Source organism: Leptinotarsa decemlineata, unplaced genomic scaffold (genome assembly GCF_025532065.1).
Source record: "Leptinotarsa decemlineata unplaced genomic scaffold, Ldec_3_MD MMD2_tig00000010_RagTag_RagTag, whole genome shotgun sequence".
Taxonomy (NCBI): Eukaryota; Metazoa; Arthropoda; class Insecta; order Coleoptera; family Chrysomelidae; genus Leptinotarsa; species Leptinotarsa decemlineata.
Genome location: NW_027412538.1, coordinates 13,459,668 through 13,483,645, shown reverse-complemented (window position 1 = coordinate 13,483,645; position 23,978 = coordinate 13,459,668). Strand labels below are relative to the sequence as shown.

Below are 23,978 nucleotides of genomic sequence, written 5' to 3'. Positions count from 1 at the left end.
CCATAGTTACTTTCATAGATAATTTTGTTCTATCTTCCAGGTCCTCGTCTTCAGATAGCTTCCTCTGTATGATTAGAAGTGCTTCTTCCACGGGCATGGTGGTATAAAGGCTTTCCGTGTCGAAACTGATTGATTGATCTTGCTCTGAATTCTCCACAAAAGTTGATGTTCAACCTTGTAATGGAAGTAAAAATCTGGACAAGTTTTGACTAGCTGAACTTCTGGAGCTAATGATCGGTCTGGGCGGAACACCCTTCTTGTGGATTTTGGGTAGTTCATACAAGTGGTGGGGTCTTAGCGATGTTTTTTTCCTAAAAATAGACTTGGTGTTTTCTCAAAGTCTGGAACAATTTCCTTCCAATTGATGCAGTAGGGTCGCGTGTATTGACCTCTCCTGTTCGTAGTTATCAGTAGGCATCACCACAGTAGCGTTTTCGTTATCTGCAGGTTGGATCTTGATGATGTTATCTCTACGTAGGTCGTTCATAGCTGTGTTGAAACTGATTCTCGATTCAGCTGTTCGGATATCCCCCATGTCTTAGCATATTTTCAAGCACGTGCTTTCAATCTTGACAAATATTGGTCCATGATCCTCTTTCAATGTCTCTCTTCCTATTTTTTTTAAATCGTTTTATGGCATCCTACATCAAATTTGACCTCTTTCAAAGGTGGTAATGGATTTGAGAACTTGAAAGTCCGCATTGCCGTACACGAGAAACACACACAACAAGGAGAAATCAGCAAATCGAGTCTTAAGCTGAGATCATCCACAGGGAGGAACACTAGTTCGGGAGGAAATTCAAAGAAACCGCATATATGTTGTTCAACAATGTATTCAGCCAAAGCTAGCGTAGAGATACGCAATATATGGAAACCCATAATAGAGCGGAAAACGACCAAAATACAAAAATGAATATCAAAACCGCTTCATTACATCCAAACTAATGTTTTAATATTATCAAATATATTTGAAAGCACAGCAACAGATATGCACAATATTTCAGGTAATACACAAAAATAAATTCTAATATAAAGTTTCATCATGTATTCTCATCCCCTTTTGGGCTCTTAGTTCTCACTCGTTCATAATTCCATGGCTGTACCTCTCCGGATCCAAAGAAAAAGAAAATAACCGTTGAGGTGATGAATATTCCAGAAGTGAGGTAGAAAATGATCCCCCACTGATTTGGGTCATCCTGAAATTGAAATAAATAATTATCAGATGATGAAGAAATTGAAAAGATAATTTCTGACAAATATAAATTTTTATGACGTGTAAATATTGTTGTAAATCATGCCCTAAAGGAAATAACGTCGGCCGCCGCTGGTTGCTATGAATCAATTGTGACGTGACCACGCCTAAGTTGACGTGCGCTAGCGGCCATTCCAGACGTGGCGTTGCTTCGAGAATAATTCTACCGGATTCAATGGAATTCCGTCGAATTTTCTACCGCTTCCGATTACCATATATATATAAACGTGACCCACTCTCCTATCGATATAGTCAAGTATAAGTGACAGTGCGGTACGCTGCGATCTTAGGCGATAAACATTTGAATAATAGTTAATGTTTTAGTCGTATCAAGTTTTTGGTCGTATCAACAGTGAAATGAAGTTAAGTTTGATTATTGTATAGTAAATTATTGGCAAACCTAGGAGGAAAAACGTTCTTTATGATATGATTGATGATGATGAACCAATTTGCAATCCGACGTTTCGTTCGTTAGAATTCATTCCTTCAAATATGGACCTGAGTAGATGAACAAGGTGGGAACGAGTTCATTTCAAGGTCGTGCGTCGCTGGAAGTGTTTCAGAGAGAAACTGTAGTGGGTGGAAGAGAAAAACGTGTGACGTAATCGATGCAGGATGGAATGAGTATCGAAGAGATGTAACTGACTAATGGTGTACAATTACTCGAACACGAAAACGACTACGACAATGACAACGAAACGATAACAAATAAACGCACGCAAAACGGTCAAAACTCATGTAAAACAACGTATTTTGAAATGTCATTGTCGAATACTTCGCTTCCCCATTGCCTTCACGCGTAACCCCACGACACTTTTGGGTATCCTCTTTCTCTTGATGATGCTAACTTCTGTTAAACCGACATGTTTTTTCTTAAACGATATATTTTGAGACACCCTTACACATTGAGGAATCGCAGGTTGAACTGTTGAGTTGTCATATTTTTTCTTAAATCTGATTCATTATTATTAATATACCACTTCCGCGCTTCCAATTTTCATCGAGTCGTATTCCTAACCTTCATGCTCAGTTTTGATACCGGCAACACTACATTGCCCAATAAAAAACGATTTATTTTACAACCGGTAACACCGAAATCGCGCCAGCAACGTAAAACCTCGATACCATCTCCATCTTTCTTTGCCTCGAACACGTCACACGTGTGTCATACATACACATATTTATATGAAATAATAATTTTTTCCAAATCTAAGTATATTTTCCTATCTTATAAAAGGAAATGACGATCATAATTTCCCTAACATTCTACGGAAATGAAAAAATGAAGTCAAGTATAATGAGTGAGTCAATTTCGGTCCCGACAAAACTAACGCTATAAATACCCATCATTCGCAATCATATCCAATATCTTATATTACCGTCGAAGCTAAGGACAACGTCTATCACGCCGTCCTGGGTTCGATTCTCATAACTATAAACATTTTTTTATTAGGATCACGTGACAAGGGGGCCGAGGGATGATGCGGAGTCGCAAGAGGGGCCGATCGGTGATGCGGAGTACTAAGGAGACCGAGGAGTAAGGGGGCCCACGCTCTTTGAATCACGTCGATACCCATTCCATCCTGCATCGATTACGTAACACGTTTCTCTCTTCCACTCACTGAAGTTTCTCTCTGAAACATTTACCAGCGACGCACGACCTTGAAAGTGAGCTTGTTCCCGCCTTGTTCATCCACTGACCTGTAGTTTTTTCTTCGATTTTTGTAGCCTCTGTAACAAAAGATTCAGCTCTGTCGAGGTTTTGCTCACTGTTTTCTTAGATTGCCGTGGCGCAGTGCACCAGGAGTTCTTGCCACGTAGTGGTACGGCCAATAAGGAGTATAACCTTGAAGTTATGCACCGCTTGCATGAAACAATTCGAAGAAAATATCAGGTATTCTGGAAAAATAACTCATGGCTTTTGAATAACAATAGTGCACCTGCTCTCACTTGTCATTGCTAGTTAGTGATCTTTTGGCCAAAAACAACACTGTAGTCATGCCTTAGCCATCGTATTCACCAGATTTGGCACTCCACGACTTTTTTCCGTTCCCAACATTGAAGAGACTCATGAAAAGACGACGATTTGCGACGATTGACGATATGTATGTGTCTATACTTACATCATCGGGAACTATATATTGCACTGTCGTCAGTCCGATAGCAGTGCAAATGGTTCCAAATTGACTAGTGATACCCATCAAGACAGCAGCATGGTTTGGTGATAAGTCAAGATGGTTGAACAGGTAACCACTCATATTAGCGCCTAAAAATCCAAATGTTACTATCAATAAAACAACAGCTTTAGATGCATCTTCAGGTCCACTGTTGCCAAGAATGATGAGAAGAACACATGGAGCTAATGAACCTAAAAATAATACCAATAGTTGTAAATTATTTGGCATACTGAAAAATAACTCAGGTACACATATGGAACGCCGTTTTACTTTTTATTGTCACAAATATTCATTTCTCAATTTATTCAACTAACAATTTATTTGTTTGAATTTAATTGATTCATGCATTTGTTCGACACATTAAAAACGATTATTTGCAAAATTTGTTCTATTTTATATGACACTTGATTTAAAATGTTACATGAATCAATTTGTTTGATGAAAAGTTGCGAACAGTTATAATATAGATTCATTGTTTGAAATTTTTGGAAGTAAATGTTTGTCATATATACTTTTTTGTAACTATCGTAAAATATTTAGTATGGAAAGTTAATTTGCTATACGGATTTTCATCAAGTATCGGCCACTTCCATCATAAATTTGATTAATGTTCAAAATGAACAACACGGGTCCCAAGAAAGAACCTTGTGGGACACCCATATAGGAGTAGACTGATAAAAATGGACAAAACTTTCAAACAACCTAATAATTATGTCAACAAGCTTACCTATGGCATGCATTACTTTTCTTGTAGTACCAATGCTACATATACTTTTCGATATGATCATGTCAGTTATAAAACTGAACAGCAACGACATGATCCATTTGACAATATGAGGAAGTGTACTCAGTGCCCCATTCTGTAAACAAAAAATGAAACAATTCATTATATTCATGAAAAATTGAAGATATGATTCTATTATTATAGTTTCTTGAAAGCTACGGTTTCGGGTGGGGGGGGGGGGGAATGAAAGTATGCTATTTTGTGAAGAAAACAAACTGTTGTACCCTGAAATTGAAATGAATCGATGAATGAATTGAACAGTAAGTGAAATGTCGGTTATATATAAACAATAAAGATAAAGGGAACGGAAATGATGAATATGAATGAATAAAACTACAAAATATTTCAAATCAACCTGATTCAAGACGCCGATATCAATATCAGAAATCTTCTTTGGTTGATAAGTGACTTATTGCTGGTACTCGAGAATAACTTGTGAGCAGTAGATGAACAAAGAGACTTCTGGCTCAAACGGGAGTGGAGGAAACGTCATCGAAATCGACGCACGAAAAACGATCGAAAGCGCAAGAAAAACGATCGAAAACGCACGATAAACGATCGAAAGCGCACGAAAAACGATCGAAAACGCACGGAAAACAACGTATTTTGAAATGTCATTGTCGAATACTTCGCTCCCCCATTGCCCTCACGTTGAGTCCACAACGCGTAACATCTCAACACTTTTTGATGTCCTCTTTCTCCTGATGATGCTAACTTGGTTAACAAATATACGAGAATTAGTGCCCTTTTGGCATGTTGGAATGCTAGACTTCTGTTAAACTGATATGTTTTTTCTCAAATGGTATATTTTGACGCACCCGGTACACTTCGACGCCATGTTTTTTCCTTTAAATGATGTATTTTGAGACATACCTTACACAGTCGTATTCCTATCCCTTCATTTTCAAACCGGCAACGCTACATTGCCCCATAAACAACGATTTATTGTACAGCCGGCAACACCTGCTTGCGCCAGCAACCGGTAAAACCTCGATACCATCTCCATCTCTCTTCGCACCGATTACGTCACACGCGTTTCTCGCTCTTACACACACATACACATCTTTATATGAAATATTAATTATTTCCCAAATCTAAGTATATTTTCCTTCTACAAGATAATGACGATTACATTCTACGGAAATAAAAAAAAATGCTGTCAAGTATAATGAATGAGTCAATTTCGGTCCCGACAAAACTAACGCTGTAAATACCCAACATTCGCAGTTACCTTCAATATCTTACGTTGGTGTAGAGGCTAAGGACAATGTCTACCGCGCGGACGATCCAGGTTCGAATTAAAATCACGTGACTGAACGTGACAAGGGGACCGAGGGGTGAGGAAGAGTCGCAAGAGGGCCTGAGCGGTGATGTGGAGTACTAAGGGAGCTGATAGGTTAAGTGGAGTACCAAGGAGGCCGAGGGGCGGAGTTCCACGCTCAAATCGCTACTATACTCGTTCCATCCTGCGTCGATTTCGATGACGTTTCTCCCCCTCCCGTTTGAGCCAGAAGTCTCTTAGTTCATCTACTGTGAGCTTTCACCCCTTCCCCTGTAATAATAATGATAATAATAAATATACTGTCTGAAGTCATACAACCTCATTGACAAAACGTGAATATAAATAAAACATATGTCCTATGGTATCTTCTTGGATTCGTTATTGTTTCCTGTTCTGATTGAAGACTATTACCATAACTAGTCTATTCTATTACTTCTCCTACAAATGTGTTATGAAGTTTCAATATCTGGATTTTCAATATGCAATATTTTTGTCTGTGACTGTATTTTGAGTAAAATGAAATATTGCACTATGAGTTGATCTGTCGAATATCCGTGTTGGTTATTGCTGATTATATCACATTCATACGAAACATTGGTAATGTTATTTTGTAAAACTTGGTAGAATATTTATAGGTCGATGATTGAACGATAAATTTTGCTTTACAAGTTCACGCTTTCTAGTAGCACTAGAAGAACTAGAGTGAAAATCGTAAATGGCATGGAGAAATACAAGTGACTGCCAAATCTTAAACTAATATGAAGAACTATTTGAGTATTTCCACAGTACTTACCGATTTAATGTTGAATTCCATAACATTATTGAAGTAAATGGGAATGTCTGTCGTCAATATATAAAAACCCCAGTTGAAACCACAATGTGCAAACAGGAGGGCCAGAAAATGTCCAGAAGTAAATATTTTGAGCCATGGTGTCGATAGTTTCTGTAAATAGACTTTAATTTGAATATTTGACGAAAAAAAAGTATAGTTTAACGAAGGGTTCGAAATTTTGCACATAGAAAATAAAGGTTTGAAACTGAATCATTTGGAAGCAATGGAAATTAATGAACTTAAAAATTCATACATTCTGATGAAAGCCCAGCTGAATTTGAAAAGATAATAATAATAATATTGATCGTCTTTATTGTTACCCAGCTGTAGTTACATACAAATATTTGAATAAATTAGAGAGCTAGTTGCTGACATAACAAAAGGCGAAGTTCAACTTAGTTAGCACAAGTGCTACTGAGTTGTTCTTCCACTCAACCTCAAAAAGATTCTACCTAAGCTGAAACAAAAAAAAGTAATACATGAAATAAAAAAAAAAGATGGGATTGTTCCAATATCTATTTGGATGCTGGAGAGGACGTCCATTACTAAGACTTTTTCTGGTCTCATAATGATGAAAAGTGTATAGGGTTGGGCAGTTTATATTTAAAGTTGGCTTTCGAACAGAAGTAGTTTGAATCTTTTCCGTGAAACAGAAAGTTCTGAATTTCTTTTTTTTTTGGTAACAGGTTGATCACTTGGCAAATATTATAGCTAAAAGATCGCTTGAAAAATTCAGTTTTAAAACTAGGTGAACTTGTTTTCTTGAAAACCGAGAAAGAATTATTATTGATGTAGATGTGAGGTAATATGCTTCAGGTGATCATAATTGAACAGGTAACTTAGGTAGAGGTTTAGGTAATTTTTTGGACGTAGTCTCAATTATGGTTACTGTGATATATGAATATTAGCGGTCAACTAGAAGTATTCATATGATATATTTTTCAAATAAAGTTTGTAGATATCAGTGTAGTTTTTAAAATTACTTTTATTCATTTTTCGCAAGATTAGGGGACTTATTTGTGAATTAACGGAAAAAGTTGTTTTCCATGGCAAACCTATTTTTATTTTGAACCACTTTTATACAGTGTGGTCCACCAAGTGTGTAACAAATGGGAAACTTTTTTATTATCGATTTCTCAGAAAATTTTATTCTTGACAAAAGTTGGTGCATGTTCAAAAACTATACCAAGTGTACCTGAAATGGCTTTATGACAAACACCATACAGGATAGGTCAAAAAATATAAGTTCGTTCAAGACTAAAGTACCCTTATTTCAAAAAATATAAATATATGTTGAAGAGAAAAGTTGCTTAGAATTGAAAGTTATGTTCAGATACGAAGTCATGGCCTGCTATTCGAATCTTTTTTCTTTTGGAAAATTTTGAATTACCCCCGTATGATACATATTTTTACTATCTTAATTTAATATGCATTTGAAGTAGCCACAATCGAATCAGTTTGGAGTATTTTTCATCAAATTAATTTTCAGATGATCACTCGGTGACCGAAACACGTGTCGAGGTGTTAAAAATAACGATTTGGTGTTGGGAAAAAAACTCCAGTAATATTAATTTGTTTGGTTGTTGCTTGTATGTTATTTCTTTGTAATTTCAGTTTTTTGTTTAAAAAAATTGTTATTTTCGGTTATTCTTTCTGATTTTTTTCAGGGTTATCAAATCAATTCATATTATATTAGACAATGGAAGTCCGGACTGATGAAATTCTCATTTGCACTCATCTCTTTGAGGTGACTTGCATAAATGTCTATCGTGGGAAAGTAGTTTGATTTTGACTGGCATTTACCAGATTCTACAGTGTAGAAACTTTGGAAAAAGAACTTATGAATTGTTCCTCGATATAGTCCTCAGACTGATTTTGATCCTAAACAAGATTTGGAATGACGAATAAATGTCATAGTGAAGAAGAAAATTGAAGTATTCCAATGATCGAGTAACACATAATATAAAAATGAGAACGGCGCTTCAAAAACAGAGCAGTGAAATAATTTACCCAGAAACTTCAGACTCGGTTTTCAATATCATCGCGAGTTCCAACAAACAGCTTTGCAGAAAATTCAAAAACTACTTCACTATATTTGATTGTGTTCGTTACATAACTACTATAATGTTCTCATGCTTCATCTCATTTCATTTCAATATTGTAGACAACGAAATTTCAACCAGTACCAATAGTGGGTGGCATTCATAAAGTTTCAAGGGGCGTAGAAGTTACTTTTGACAACATCTTAGATTCTATATGTATATTTGATTGTATGTTTTGAAATATTGGTCCAATGGGAAATGTTCCTCCTGACGAAAATCAAGTAGTTTTCATAAAAAAGCTCTAAAACAACGCGTTTTAAACTTATCATTTCAACTTTTTTCTTTAAAAAATTATTTAAACACTTAAAAAAGAGGAATGAAATAATGCATACAACATTCAAAGGGATTCATTTCTATTTCATCATTTGGCAACATCCGTTATAGCTAATAAAGGACAATGAAACTGTTACCTCTATGAGACAAACAAAGATGACATATTTCAGAGGCGTGCTGTTCTGTTTACTTTTGTTCCGAGTTCCGAGACATTCTGTGACATATGACATTTTGTGCACCTAACCTACCTTCCTCTGTATAAATAAATAAAAAAACAACTGTTGTTTATGTGGCTTGTGGAGGTAGTATTGAACTATAATTTATTTTGCCTCAATTGTTGATTCATAAAGAAAAGTTTCCTTTTTTAAAGTAGAATATCTAGGTACGTATAAATTATGTCAATTTGATATAGGCGCTGTTGCCAATATGTGAATTAGAAACAAATCCCTTCAAAAATTAAAACCCAACATTTGAAACATCAATTTGAATACTTTTTGAAGTGAATTTGAAAAACTCATGAATTGAACTCAACTTTATTTTGTTCAAACTTGCATTTGCTGTAATAACCCAAATCGTGGATCAAACTCACTTTAGATTTGTCTTCAAGAGGTAAACTTTTCTCTATGTAACACCTTTCAGCATGTGTGATTGATGAATGACCGGCAGGAGTATTTGTGCCAAAATAGGAAAAAACGATGCCCCACAGAAATCCTAAGCCGCCATTCAAATAAAATATCATCGGCCATCCATACCAGCTAGCCGCTAAGTAACCACTTATAAATGTTATCACTACTGTTCCTATTGTTGTACCTGAAAAATATGAATTATGTCATGTGTAAGGAATGTACTTATATAGTCTGATCAAAAATTATAGCAGAACGACTACGTGATAATAAGTGTTTAAGCGTTACATAATTATATTTCTACACCGTTCTCAAACTACTCAAAAAATGGGAGACATGGTCGGGCCTTCCACGTCGAAAAAGGTAAAACGGTCGGAGTCTCGGTCAGTAAGAGAAAAACAAATTGTACTGCAAGTATTTCACTGTCTTGAAAGAGATCATCAGCCACCAAAAGATGACTTTGTGCATATGTGCTGTAGTTCTACGTGTATACCTCCGAATAACCAACCGGGCATTTCTACATCATTAAGTTCCACAATTACAAAAGATAAATTAGTTGATATGTGCTCTGATTATACCGGTGTACTAAAATCATCGATTTACAAAATACTAAGAGAAGCAGAAAGTCATGGGTACATACAAACGCCAAAAACTAGTAGCGGACGAAAAAAAATCACAGTTGATGAAGAAGCCAAAACCAGTATACGCAGAACTATTCACAGTTTCTTTTTCAGAAATGAGCTGCCCACACTACAAACAGTTCTGGAGGCACTTAGCGATCATGAATTGGTCCCAAAAATGGGTAAAGAAACTTTTAGGAAACTTGTACACGAAATGAAATTTACGTACAGAAAAGTTGACAGGAAAAGCATTCTCATTGAACGTCAAGAAATAATAGCATGGAGAAGAAACTATCTAAGAAAAATTGACGAATTTCGGAAGCTCAAAAAAAAATTGTACTTCATGGACGAGACATGGGTTAACCAAGGACATACGGTCAAAAAAGTATGGCAGGATGGTAATATAACAAGTGCACGACAAGCCTTTATTGAAGGTTTGTCAGTTGGGTTAAAACAGCCATCTGGAAAAGGTAGTCGACTGATAGTTACGCATATAGGAAGCGACAGTGGATTTTTACCAAATGGTGAATTAATATTTAAATCTAAGAAAACAGGCGACTATCATGAAGAGATGAATGCGGAGGTGTTTGAAAAATGGTTTGAAGGCATCATTCAACTTGTGGAACCTGGGTCTGTCATCGTCATGGACAATGCCCTATACCATAGTCGACATTTAGAACCATTACCGAAACAATCATGGAAAAAAGCAGCAATTCAAGAATGGTTAATTAATAAGAACATCCAATATAACAAAGATAGTTTAAAGGCAGAACTACTTCAGCTAACAAAATTACACACAGACAAATATAAAAAATTCGCAGTGGATGAAATGGCGTTAAGTCGTGGAATTACAGTTTTAAGGTTACCACCATACCACTGCGAATTAAACCCAATAGAATTAATCTGGGCGCAAGTAAAAGGATATGTGGCACGAGAAAACAGAACATTTAAATTAGTGGACGTGCAACATCACCTACAAGAAGCTATTCGAACTGTTTCTGCAGAAGACTGGAAGAAATGCATGCAGCATGTTTTAAAAGAGGAGCAAAAAATGTGGGACGTAGACAACCGTATTGAACACAATATTGAACCAATCATAATTCACTATGATGATAGCGGTAGCAACAGTGACGAATCTGAGGTTGAAGATTAGACGAAAATTTGTACATTTACATTTATATTATATTCTATTATCAAAAATTTGTAATTTGTATTTTCTAGTACCCCTGACGGTGAGTTTAAGTTACTCGAAAGCTTGAGAATAGTTATAAAGAGTTCACTTATCAATTGCTGCAACCCAATAGTGAAAAAAAATTATATATATATATATATATATATATATATATATATAGTGTTTCTTATTAATATTGTTAATTTATTTGGTATCTACTATAATTACCAAGATCATTACTCCGTTTTCATAAGGCCCACCTAATGACTACAACGATTAGGTAAATTACGATATTGCAAAGTTTTAATGAAATAAATAAAAAATGTGTATGAATATTTTAACTAATTGTACTAAGAATTTTTCTTTCATTCTCAACCCTCTCAAAAATTAATAAGCACGCCCCCGATTTGCTGTCAACTGGGCTTACTTCTACTCTCAATCATTATTGGTTTTAGTATATGGATTGAAAATTACATGACAGATAGAACTTTCTCGGTCGAAGTGGGCCACACAGACAAGTCACAAGTGGAGTTCCCCAGGGATCAGTTCTTGGCCCGCTCCTCTTCGTTGTTTATGCAAGTGATCTTGCTCTTCACATAAAGTCCAGCAAGTCGTTCTATGCCGATGATACTAAACTGTATGGAAATGCCTCAGTCGAACATCATTCCCTTCAAGAAGACCTCAACTCGATTAGTCAGTGGTGCGAGGATTGGCTTCTGCCTCTTAACGTCGACAAATGCGTCGTACTTCATCAAAGAAAAAACAATCCACTCCATACGTACACAATAAGCGGTCAATCGTTACGTACAGTGTCCTCACATGTAGACTTGGGAGTGACTATTATTACTGACTTAACTTGGTCCGAACACATGCCAACGCGCAAACACACTGATTTACCTCATTCGCAAAACGTTCCTCCATCTATCATATTCAAGTTCCATAAAACTCTACAAAACCTACGTTCGTCCAATCATGGAGTATGCAGGTCCAGTGTGGTGTCCTGTTCTGGTGCGCGACAGGGACTTGTTGGAAAATGTACAGCGTCGAGCCACACGTATGACTTTTGATGTAGTGCGTCCAACCTATTCCAAAGACTGAGGAAGGCACAACTGCTAGCTTTTGACCAACGTCGACTCCGTGGGGACCTCATCATATGTTTCCGTATAGCTAAGTATAACTATGCTAATCAGAAAGAACTTTTTGTTTTCAACAAAGATTCGCGGTTACGTGGTCACATACTCAAATTAAAAAAGGAAAAGTTCGCAACGAGGCAGAGGCAATATTTTTTGGTGAATCGTATTTTTGAAACATGGAATAACTTACCCAACGATGTTATGAATTCCGACTCAGTACACATTTTCAAAAACAAAATAGACATTTGCTTATTTGCTTAATCGCCTCTATGCATATATTAATTATTTTTCTTTTCTTTTTGCATGCATTGTATTGACTTGTTGATATCCTTCGTTTTTAGGCTTACACAGGACTTTGTCCTCAGTATTTATTTATATGTAATAATAATAATGTTTGACAAAGCAACACATTTTCGACTTTTCAACATGTTAATACTAACCACCAGCAACTATAGTCCCCAATCTGGTCCTTTCATTTGGAGGTACCCATTTCGCTAGCAGACCGTACAACGAAGCAGGAATAATACCCTGAGTGAATCCCTGCATCACCCTGAGAACCATGACCCCCTTGGATCCGTAAGAATAAGCGACTGTTGGTAGCAAAAAGTTCAGTATGGCACAAATAATTGTTGTTCCAACCAAAAACCATTTGGGACCATAGCGGTTGGCAAGCCAGCCAGACCCTAGCTGAGGTAAGATGGATCCCCAGAAGAAACATGAAAGTACAGCTCCTTTGTCCTTCCAGTCGAAAGTCTACAAAAACAGAAAGTATAGGTTTTTTGAGAATTCCTGTGGGATAAGAGAAGAACTACACTGTGACCATTTTCATCAGTGCCCTATTCCATTGGGTCCAATGACTAATGGACCATAAGACACTTGAGACGCAGGTATAAGTGAAGATAGCTTTGTGAGTATGGTTAGTTTGACCTTGAAGATGATCACTTGGTGATCGAAACACGTGTCGGGGTGTTAAAATAACGTTTTGGTGTTGGGAAAAACTCTATTAATATTCAACTCAATTCATAATGATAACTCCTTTTCTTCACGAGCCTGTTGAGGCCTCAATTATCTGGATCTCAAGTTGGAATTCGTGTTCAACAGGCATGAATATAAAAATATAAGCGATATAGATTCAAAATGACGTGTGGAAAAATGGGTTTTGATGGTTTCACAGCACCTTGGGTACTTGTGCAGGTAGCCATACTATTGATATTCTGTGTTTTCGAATTTATATTGCCTCTCCATACAGATTTGGGTGTAAAGAAAGGTTTTTGGGTTATTCAATGAGTTTTAAGTCATAGGTACAAGTTACAAAAATGATTGTAGAATAGATGTAACAATCTAACTTGTAAAGATACCACTTCTACGACAGTAGGCAATGGTTCAGTATTGGTTTCATTATTATTATGATGTTCAACTTACAGAAATATCTGGGTTCATACTTGCTGTTGGGTCATTCATGGCTACGATTCCTATTGACATTGAGGATTGTATACATGCCATGAGGAAAAACAGGGATCCATGCATGAGAACCTGCTCGTGTCTTTTTCCAAATATCGGGCCTGCAAAGAAGTGTTACATCTTTTATAATTCACTACTGATATCATCAACATGGAAATTGAATGGATTATATATAGTCTTTATGTACTACACTAAAAGTGGGATATTATGGGATTCAAAAGGTATCTGAAAGATTCGATGCAATCCTAATAGTAGAAAGTATAGACCGCAAAGAAGAAGAAGTAGGCCAGTTTGAAGGTGATTGACAATGTTTCATAATGAATTTCACTAGTTCGAACTTCCATTGTATACTATATAAAATGATTTGAAATCCCTGAAACAACTAAAAAAGAAGAATTTTAAAATGACAGTATCTGAACCACGAATCCAACCATCATCAATCGACTGAAAGATGAATCATCAAGACTCTATTAGACCGTGCTTTTGGACTCTGTAATATGAAGGAAGATCTCAAGAAGGAACTAGGCATCATCAAAAATGATCTTCATCGGAATGGCTACTCCAAAGCGATGGTGGAAAAGACTTTGGCTGGAAGACAGCAGGAGCCTCGCAAGGAAGAGAAGCCGTCACAACCAGTGCTTGCACTTCCCTACATCAGAGGATTATCGGAGAGGATAAGAAGAATTGGTTCCAAGTACAACATCAGAACCTGCTTCAGATCCGGTAACACTATCCGTAGCAGCCTCACGAAAACCAGGCCACCAAACGCGGACTGCGATTCCATGAATTGCGGAAAATCCTATATTGTTGGAACTACGAGGCCATTGAATGTTCGCATTGCCGAGCACAAGAAACACATACAGCGAGGGGAAACTAGCAAATCAGGAATAGCAGACCATGTTTGGACCCATCGAGTGGTCCCAAGCTGAGATCTTGCACAGAGAGGAACATTGGTGAAAATTCAAGGAAGCCGCATACATGTTGTCCAACAACGTATTCAGCCAAGCTAGCGTAGAGATACGCAACATATGGATACCCATCGTTAAGCGAAAAATGGCCAACTACCGCCAAACGGTCATCTCCCACGGAACCAGTGAAGCGAAAAATGGAAAGCGGGGATAAGTGGAAGTACTCGAACGACCTATAAATAGTCATCTCTGTCGCTTCCATATGAACGACAACTCTCAGAATTTGAGAAATTTGTGCGAGCTAAGGACTAACGAGGTCTTACATTTTAACGTGTGATTCCTAAGACGGAATCAGTACTTGAAGAATAGAATAACACGCAAAAGGTGTAATTTTCAAAAATTTGAATTTTTATATATTATCTTACAATTTTAACATGAGTGAATGAATAATTGACTCTATTCTTTTACTACAAAACATCGACTCGAAAGTCGATATTTCGTATACCAGAAACAGATTCAAACGTGGTATTAGTTTCAAAATAAAGATATGGAGTAATCGATGATTTGTTATGAACATCACATACCATCATTTTTAACAGTTTTTGAATTCACTGCTGCGTCAGAATTTTCATCTTTCATCAGAACGACTTCTGTGGGGACAGACTCATATTGGCCCGACATGTTGTTTCAATGGAGTAAAATCCTGAAAAAAAAATGCTGCATAAAATAAATAGGGACAAAAAACTTAAATTGACGTATTTTTGTTATGAGAATGGTGAGTCGATTATAAATCGATAAATCGGTTCCACACTATTTACTATTCAGCTGAAAATGAGAGTGCTTGTGTTGATTATCTCTCATTTTGAAGACATTAGGAATTTTGATATTCATAACCACACCATTTTCATTTTTGTCAGTTCTCAAAGGAATTGAAACACACAGTGAAATTATTTTTCAGTTTGATACAACATTTTCCTATCATTTTTGAATTGCTATTGGGTGTTTAGGTATTACATAATGTTTACTGTTGTCAATATTTTCAAATTACCTAGTTTCCCAAAATTATTGGCGACGGAATTTTATCCAAAAATGAGTACAGCTCGGCTGTGCCTCTGAATATTGGATGCGCAGTAGATCAGCAGGCGGAGTGTGAGAGAGAGTTCATTAACATCGAGAAACTCGTGTAGTGAACATCGTGCTAGTACAGTAAGTGAAGAATTTATTCTGTGCGGTGAACTATGAGTTATTTGTTGTCCATGAAGCAGCAGAGAAATTGTAAACAACGTATTGAGATTCATGCAAGTGGAAGCAAAGGCAGATGAAATGATAATTCTTCTTGCGGAGGCAAGAAGTAACAAAAATATAAACTGAAGTTTTAACTAATATTGTATTTTAATTTTGAAAATTCAAGAACGAGTAGCTGATGCTCCAGATTTTATCGTGGATAATCTGATTATTGATTTGATTTCCTTGAGTTCCTATAATAATTTTCAGGCAACCAATCTTTCGAAAATATTATTTGTATACCACAATAACTGGTAAACTATTTCAAATTCAGTGTCATATCGAATACACCATAATTTGAGCTGTAGCGCCACATATAATTTAAAAAAATTTAATTGACATTCATGTCAAGTTTTGTTTCTGTACATGGGGATCTCGTAAACCATAAGAGATAGAGTGTCGGTTAAATCGTGGCAAAGTTGTGTATTTTAGAGACCTATTCAATGATGTAAAAGACTAGAATATATCTCTTTTGGTTCTGGAGATATACAGGAAAAACCAAAAAATTATTGTTTTGCCTATATCTTCTTCATTCGCAGATATATTGAAAATCTGTCCACATTTTGCTATTGGCACTTGATGTGGGCTCTCAGAATATCTCCATTAATCTTTTACACAGGGTCTCATCTGACATGGGCTACATCTTTGAATTTTCAAATACGGACCTGTATTTTTTGTTGTAGTTTTTGGATCGTAGACGTGCCAAAAAAAAACAATTTCTGAAGGATAGATTGAAGTCTAAGAACGTGCCTGAAAACTTCGTAAATTCTGATATAATCAATGTCCCGTTACGTATACTTATTTCCGGAACCATGTTATTGTTTTTTATAGAGTATTGCATAAGAATGGTTCTGTTCTGGTTGAGTATTAATCGATAAGAGACACACCAGTTACTAAATTTGTTATGAAGTTCGTTAACTTTCTCATCAAATTCACAGTCATTTTCACAGCTACATCATCGGCATATAATACTAAGTAATCGGCATTCATATACTCTGGCAGATCATTGATGAACATAAGGAAAATCAATGGACCCAGTATAGATCCTTGTGGTACTCCTAGATTGATGTTATGCAATTCAGATCGTGTTCCATTGAGTTTCACAATAATTTTTCTGTGTCTCAAAAATGACATGAACCACTTCAATATATTTCCACGAATTCCTAGTGAGTACAGTTTGGTTTCAGTATGATCTAGGTCTAGGCAATCAAAAGCTTTCGTGAGATCGAAAACAAGAGCATCTACAAGTTTTTTTCTATCGAGATATTTATAGATGTACTCAATAACTGTACAAATAGGTGTCTCAGTAGATCTCCCAGGATAAAACCCGTTTTGTGAGGCCTTAATTATTTTATGTTTGTCAAGGTAAGCTATCAGTCTATTGTACATAGCTCTCTCGATTATTTTGCTTATAATGCTGGGTACAGATATTTGCGGTTCAGCAATTTGCAAAGCTATGCTCTTCACCAATTTTGTTGAGATTCAGTCAACTCCTACTGAATTTGAATTCTTAAATTTTTTTATAATTTGTACAGTTGCTTTGTTTACAAACCGGGTTAAAGTTAAAGGAATCATTAAAATTCAAATTGCACTTGGTACTCGGTTCAATATTAGGAAGCTTGTAACTAAATTTCGAACCCAGTTTACATTATTGGACATTAAACCACCAACACGCATACGTAGAGTGAGGTCCGCAGAAAAAATGTTGCGGCTGTATCCGCCAGTGTTCATGATGACCGTGAAATGTCGATTCGCCGCAATTGGGCCTCTGTTACTCCACTACGTGGAAAATTTTGCGATAGGATTTGGGTGTACAACCTTAAAATATACAGCTGGTGCAAGAATTGAAACCACACGACCTCCCACAACGTCTAACATTCGGTGAATGGGCGCTGTTAAAGTTGGAGGAAGATCCACATTATTTCGAAAAATTGTGTTCAGCGACGAGGCTCATTTCTGGTTGAATGGATACGTTAACAAGCAAGCCGCATCTAGAGTGGAGACCAGCAACAAGCATTACAGGACCTACCAATGCATCCCGAAAAAGTCGCTGTTTGGTGTGGATTATGGGTCGGTGGCATCATCGAGCCGTGCTTCTTCAAAGACGACAATGGCCGAAACGTTACTGTGAATGGTGAGCGCTACCGTGTGATGATTGATGACTTTTTGTTGCCCAAAATGGAATAATTGGACATGCCAGACATGTGGTTTCTACAAGACGGTGCCACATGCAACAAAATACGCGAAACAATGGCCCTATCAAGAGCCGCCTTCAGTGAACAGTTTATCACACGTTTGGGGCCCGTTAATTGGCCGCCTAGATCGTGCGATTTAACGCCTTTGGATTATTTCATGTGGGGTCATGTTAAGGCTCATGTCTACAGGGATAAACCAGCAACGACTGACGCTCTGGAAGCCAATATTGAAGCATTTATACGTGAAATACCGGTCGATATGTTAGAGAGAGTGTGTCAAAATTGGACCTTGCGCATGGGCCATCTAACATTTGCATGAAATCATCTTCAAACATTGAATTATATTGGTCGTTCTATCGATTTTAATAAAGATTTCATCAATTCTTTCAAATTTTTTGTGTTGTTTTGAAAATGAAATCCTATACCTCTTAAAAAATCACCCGGTTCATACACAGGAAACCAACCTAGAATTTATACAATTTTCAAAATTTCCTTGTTCAAATGAAAAAAAAAGGCTTGATGGAGGTAGCCTTCACCACGTTGTAGGAGATCAACCATAAAAAATGAGAAATAAAACTTTCTATTTTTTTATACTATTCGTATAAAAAAAATGTATAAAAACATAGGAAGTTCAATTTCTCATTTTTAATGAATAAAAAATGCTATTGGGGAACTACTCCTCAAGTCAATTATATCTTGAATCTATATAATTATAACGTCGTTGTTCACGACTTTGCGATTTTTTTACTCTCATTTGAATTTTTCCATGGCAAACTTCCATAATATTACATGAAGGTTATTGAGAAGAATCAAATTTTTGCCTCCCAAGTCAGCTATTTCAGACAGGTTTCGACTAGTGCGAGCGAATTCATTTACATTATTAATATGAATAACATAATTATTATCTTTGGTTGAAAATACCTTAACAAAGGCAATAAACTCAGTAGAAGGCATTTCTATCATTCAAATTAATTCAAAAAATCAAGCGATTTGTTACAAAACTTCACCAATACTCGTTTTTACTGTTAGACCGGGAGCCCGTGACAGAAATTTTGACCCCATTTTTTACCGTCTGCCATTTTCAGAGAACATATTTACAGCCACAAGCAATAGTATTATGCGTTGAACGAATTTTTCCCCATGTTACACATGCTTAAACATCAACTTTAGTTTGCATAAAAAAAGCTTCTTTGGCCACCATTTTACCGTTTGCCATTCATGCGACCGGGAAACTAGGTTACGTAACCTTCAAAAAAAATTGGCAGACGGTTACATTGTGTTCTGGCTAAAGCATGAATTTTTTATTTAACCAAAAAAAAGTAATAACTTTTGGACCAATTCTTTAGAAAAAATTCCATCTCAATTAGACCAATTAAATCATGGTTGGTGTCACAATGATAACGGACAGTATACATTCAAGAAAATTATAATAACATCTGCAGGTACGTCAGGATTTAAGAAATTATGAGAACTCAATGAAATGAAAATCCAGCATGAAAATATCGAAAATACTACCTAACGTATTTATTCGAAATTAAATAAATGTAGTAGCATATGTACGCGTATTGTTCAAATAATTTTGCATTTTTTTCACATCGTTTATTAGTATTTGTTGTAAATCCTACTGATTTTGCTCAGCTCAATGATAAGGAAGTTGCGGATTTGGGAAATAAAATATTGCTGAAGATCATGATGATGATGATGATGATGATGATGATTCAGAAGGAAGTATAACGAGCCACGTTAGCGCTGATTTGAATATTTCTCAAGAAACCATTGAATCAGATGAAAAGTTATTTAGTTTTTATGTCGATATTAAAACAAAAATATTGTTTATGTATTTCTGAATCTCGTACATTTATCATTATTTATTTCCACCTCATCAAAACAACTGTTGAAGAAAATGGTAATAGAAGTTGTGTCCTTTTGAGGGTATTCTCCACTAAAATTGATGAAAATCTCTTATGAAGTACCATTGACACTTGTGTCATAAAAATTGTCTACCACTCTCGTCTGAACACGTTCTATTCGTCTGCCAATTGACAGTTCGTCTATTCAATAATTGTATATTGCAAGGAAACAATGGCAGACAGTAAAACGTTAGTCGAAGTTATTAGGTTTTTTTGCAGATTAAAAAATATTTTTCCGTTGTATGAACACGGTTATTTCGTCTGCAAATTGACAATTAGTCTACTTTATAATCATATATATTGCAAGAAAACAATGGCACACGGTAAAAAATGGTTTAGAGGCACTGTAAAAAATTGTTTTTTTTTTAGTTTAGTTTTTTTGGTTAGACAAAAAATTCATTCTTCAGTCAGAACACCATGTGACCGTCTGCCAATAATTTTTTTTGTGGGTTGCGTAACCTAGCCTTCCGGTCGCATGAATGGCAGACGGTAAAATGGTGGTTAAAGAAGCTTTTCTTTAATGCAAACAAAAGTTAATGTTTAGGCATGTGTCACATGGAAAAAATTCGTTCAACGCATAATACTGTTGCTTGTGACTGTGAATATGTCCTTTGAAAAAAGCAGACGGTAAAAAATGGGGTCAAAATTTCTGTCACGGGCTCCTGGTCTATATACTCAGGACAAATTCAGTTTTTGTGGAAAAATGACACTTTTAAATGAAATTTAAAACATTCACGTCTCTCTACGTTCTAACAGAGTACGATCCTACAAATGCTCATAGAAATACATCTACTTCCCTGGTTAATACCCCGACGGATATAGGATTATATCCGACAGTTTTCTTACAGAAGTTTCTCGTTGGACGATCCGTCCTTTCATGGGTCTCTTGAATCTCCGGAACCGAAAAAAGTCGCAGGGGTCAAAATCTGGTGAATACAGTGGATGAGGCATGATCGCGGTGTTGTTTTTGGCCAAACAATCATGAAAAAGCAATGACGAGGAGTGAGCAGGTACATTATTGTGATATAATTTCGGTTTGCCATGAATTGTTCACCTTCTGCGATCCAATGTCTCACATTTGCCGCTCTCAATTTGTTGTATGGCGTGCGGTTTAGGTTTTCGCTGTACAGTCCTATTTTCTTCAGGTATTCTCCCAAAGAACATTGCATAGTGAGTAGGCCTGGGTAGCTCTTCGATGTCTAACCACTGTCCTGAACATCCCATGTTGTCGTAGAGAATCCATATTTCATTCGATCGAAAAGAGCAGTGCGATGTTGACTAGGCAATAATTAGTGGGCATTCCGAGTAGAGTGATTATGATAGGCTCAGTTAGCAGCTAAAGGGTTTCTATTTCGATAGATATATGTGCAAGCTTCCATTATGTATACTCCTGCTAGCGTTAATATTTCCAAATTCTGAAAAGTTTCTCTACAAAAATCTCTATAGCTCAACTTAGCAATGATCCTAATAGCATACTTTTGTATACAAAACACACGAGACACGGTAGAGGATGTGCCCCAGTTAAGGATGCCATATCTAAGATGCGAATTGAAGTTTGCGTAATAGACAGTTAATAAAATACTTTGATCACAATGGTGGGATAGGAACCTAAGAGAATAACAGGCTTTTCTAAGTTTATTACGTAAGTGGTCAATATGTGTCCTCCATTGAAGTTTGTCAAAAATAACACCCAACATTTTTGTTGACTTGGTTAGGTTCAATTCTAAAGCAGTATCAACAAACAGATTCAACCCATATTGTTACCCAGTATTATCTTGAAATTTAACAAGTTAGTTTTGGCTTCATTCAACATTAAATTGTTTTTCTTTGATCACATAATAACTTTTTTGTAGGTCTCTAGAGCTGTGTTTTTCGCGAAGTCCATATCGTTTTCAATAATTAATATATTAGAATCATCAGCATTACACGTACAGTGAATGGCCGAGTTCTTATTTAGGTACACTGACAAGTCATTGGCAAAAGCTAAATACAAGAAGGGTCCTAGAATGGATCCCTGTGGTATCCCATCCTCAATATTTCTTTCAGTACTTAGACTTTTTCCAACTTTGACTACTTGCCTTCTCTTATATAAGTTTGAGTTTAGTAAAGATAGGGGTATGTCTCTTACACCATATCTTGAAAGTTTGTCCAGCAAAAGATTATGGTTCACACAATCGAAAACCCGTGAAAAGTCAATAAATAATCCTAAAACACATGCCTTTTTGTCTAGAGCACTTACTACTCGATTTTGAAATTCACACAGTGCCGTAACAGTACTTTTGTTCTTAGTGAAACTATGTTGTGAGGGCGATAACAAGTTATTTGCTATGAAATAGGATTCCAATTGTTCTTTTATGTTAATTTCATAAAGTTTAGAGATACTTGAAAATATACTAATTGCTCTATAGTTATCCATATTGTTAGGATCACCTTTTTTAAAAATAGGAGATGCACTAGCAAGTTTAAGATTGGTAGGAAAGATCCCTTTTATTGGATATTCCATCAATCCCAGTGGAGTTAGGGTTTTTCAATCTGTTAATCATTTGTGTGAGTTCCCATTCAGTAATTGGAAACATAAAAAAGCTTGAGTACTCATCAGATCTAGCCAAGCGACTTCTTTTTGTTCCCTCGCCTAAAAGTTGCGCGAAGGACAGAGATTGTTGTTAAATGAAGAGGCACTGTACAAAATTTCTACAGTCAATTCAATCGAAAAATGTTAACTACTTCTCAGGGAGAACCTGACTCATATCTGGAATTTGTCATCACAGTGTACATGAAATAAAATTGAAAATATATGAGAAAATTCAACATTTGCTTCGTATTCCAAATTATACAACTGAAAATGCTAATTTGGATTGAAAAAATTAGAAAAAAACAAACAAACTCACCAAAAATCCTTATATGTGTTTTAATATTACAGCTCTAACTTTTTTTCATCGATTTTATATTTTCAATACTTAAGAACCCCATGAAACGACTTACACTGAACAATTTTTTAAGCGAATTGTGGAACGACTGTTGTAGTTGCTGACATCCAAATATATCGACAAGATATGAATCATTCGTGTTAATACTAAACACGCGTAATCGGTGGTGGCTGATTTTATTCCGGTTTGATTTTATTGCAAAAATATTCTAATTTCGGTATAAAACACGTGAAAAATTCAAATGGCCCCATCAACGCGGTTCAGCCAAGAGCAAAGATGGACAACACCTGGTTACTGATAATAAAACATCATGAATGGTGTAAAAGATTAGATCCTAATGTTTCGGAGAAATACCATACATTGAACAGTTTTTGAAAAATAACAATCTATCCATACCTTTTCCAGAAAAAGTTTCAGTGAATTTATTCTGATCGTTCATCATAACCAACAATGGATACGAATATATGATGATGGTAAAATTAGGACTATTTTTCTAAATGAAAGAACGCGAAGAACCCATACAAGATACATACAGAATTTCATCAGTTCGGACTTTTATTGTCTAATATGATACAAAATGTCTTGAAATCCCCGAAAGAATAAATAAAATTGAAAAATCATAAAGAAAAGCTGTTATATATTATATTACCATACTTTTGATGACAACTACATATAAGTATTAGAAATCTTATTTGAATTGAAGGGGTTATATTTTAAGGAGTGATTAATTTTTGGAAAATAAAGTTTTTGGCTTTCTACTACTCCATCTTGATACAAAAAAAGGATGAGGGAATCTTCCAAAGAAAGGAAGGAAGTAATCAATTTGAAAATAAGTAACTCTATACATGTATGTGTAGATCATGCAAATAAGTAACTTTTAGACACAAACTGAAAGTCCTCCTGAAACAGCTACTTTCATATAAACATTGAATTACAAGAAAGAAAAAAAATTCTTTCGAAACAAATACTTCTATATGAACACTGAATTATACAGAAGATACTTTTCTCTACTCAGTTTATATTTCAAACACTCGTTGTGGAATA

At 35.9% G+C, this 23,978-nt stretch overlaps 1 protein-coding gene across 1 annotated transcript; it reads right to left on the bottom strand.

Moving 5' to 3' along the window:
- Positions 1 to 817: 817 nt before the first annotated feature.
- On the bottom strand, positions 818 to 23,063 carry LOC141480834 (putative inorganic phosphate cotransporter). The gene is made up of 9 exons (XM_074171505.1): positions 22,896 to 23,063; positions 15,203 to 15,321; positions 13,672 to 13,811; positions 12,690 to 13,002; positions 9,292 to 9,512; positions 6,289 to 6,438; positions 4,157 to 4,289; positions 3,376 to 3,620; positions 818 to 1,196 (listed from the first exon to the last, which is right to left on the bottom strand). Exons 2-9 carry the CDS (start codon positions 15,297 to 15,299, stop codon positions 1,041 to 1,043), a joined length of 1,455 nt encoding a protein of 484 aa, XP_074027606.1. The 5' UTR covers positions 15,300 to 15,321; positions 22,896 to 23,063; the 3' UTR covers positions 818 to 1,040.
- Positions 23,064 to 23,978: the final 915 nt, after the last annotated feature.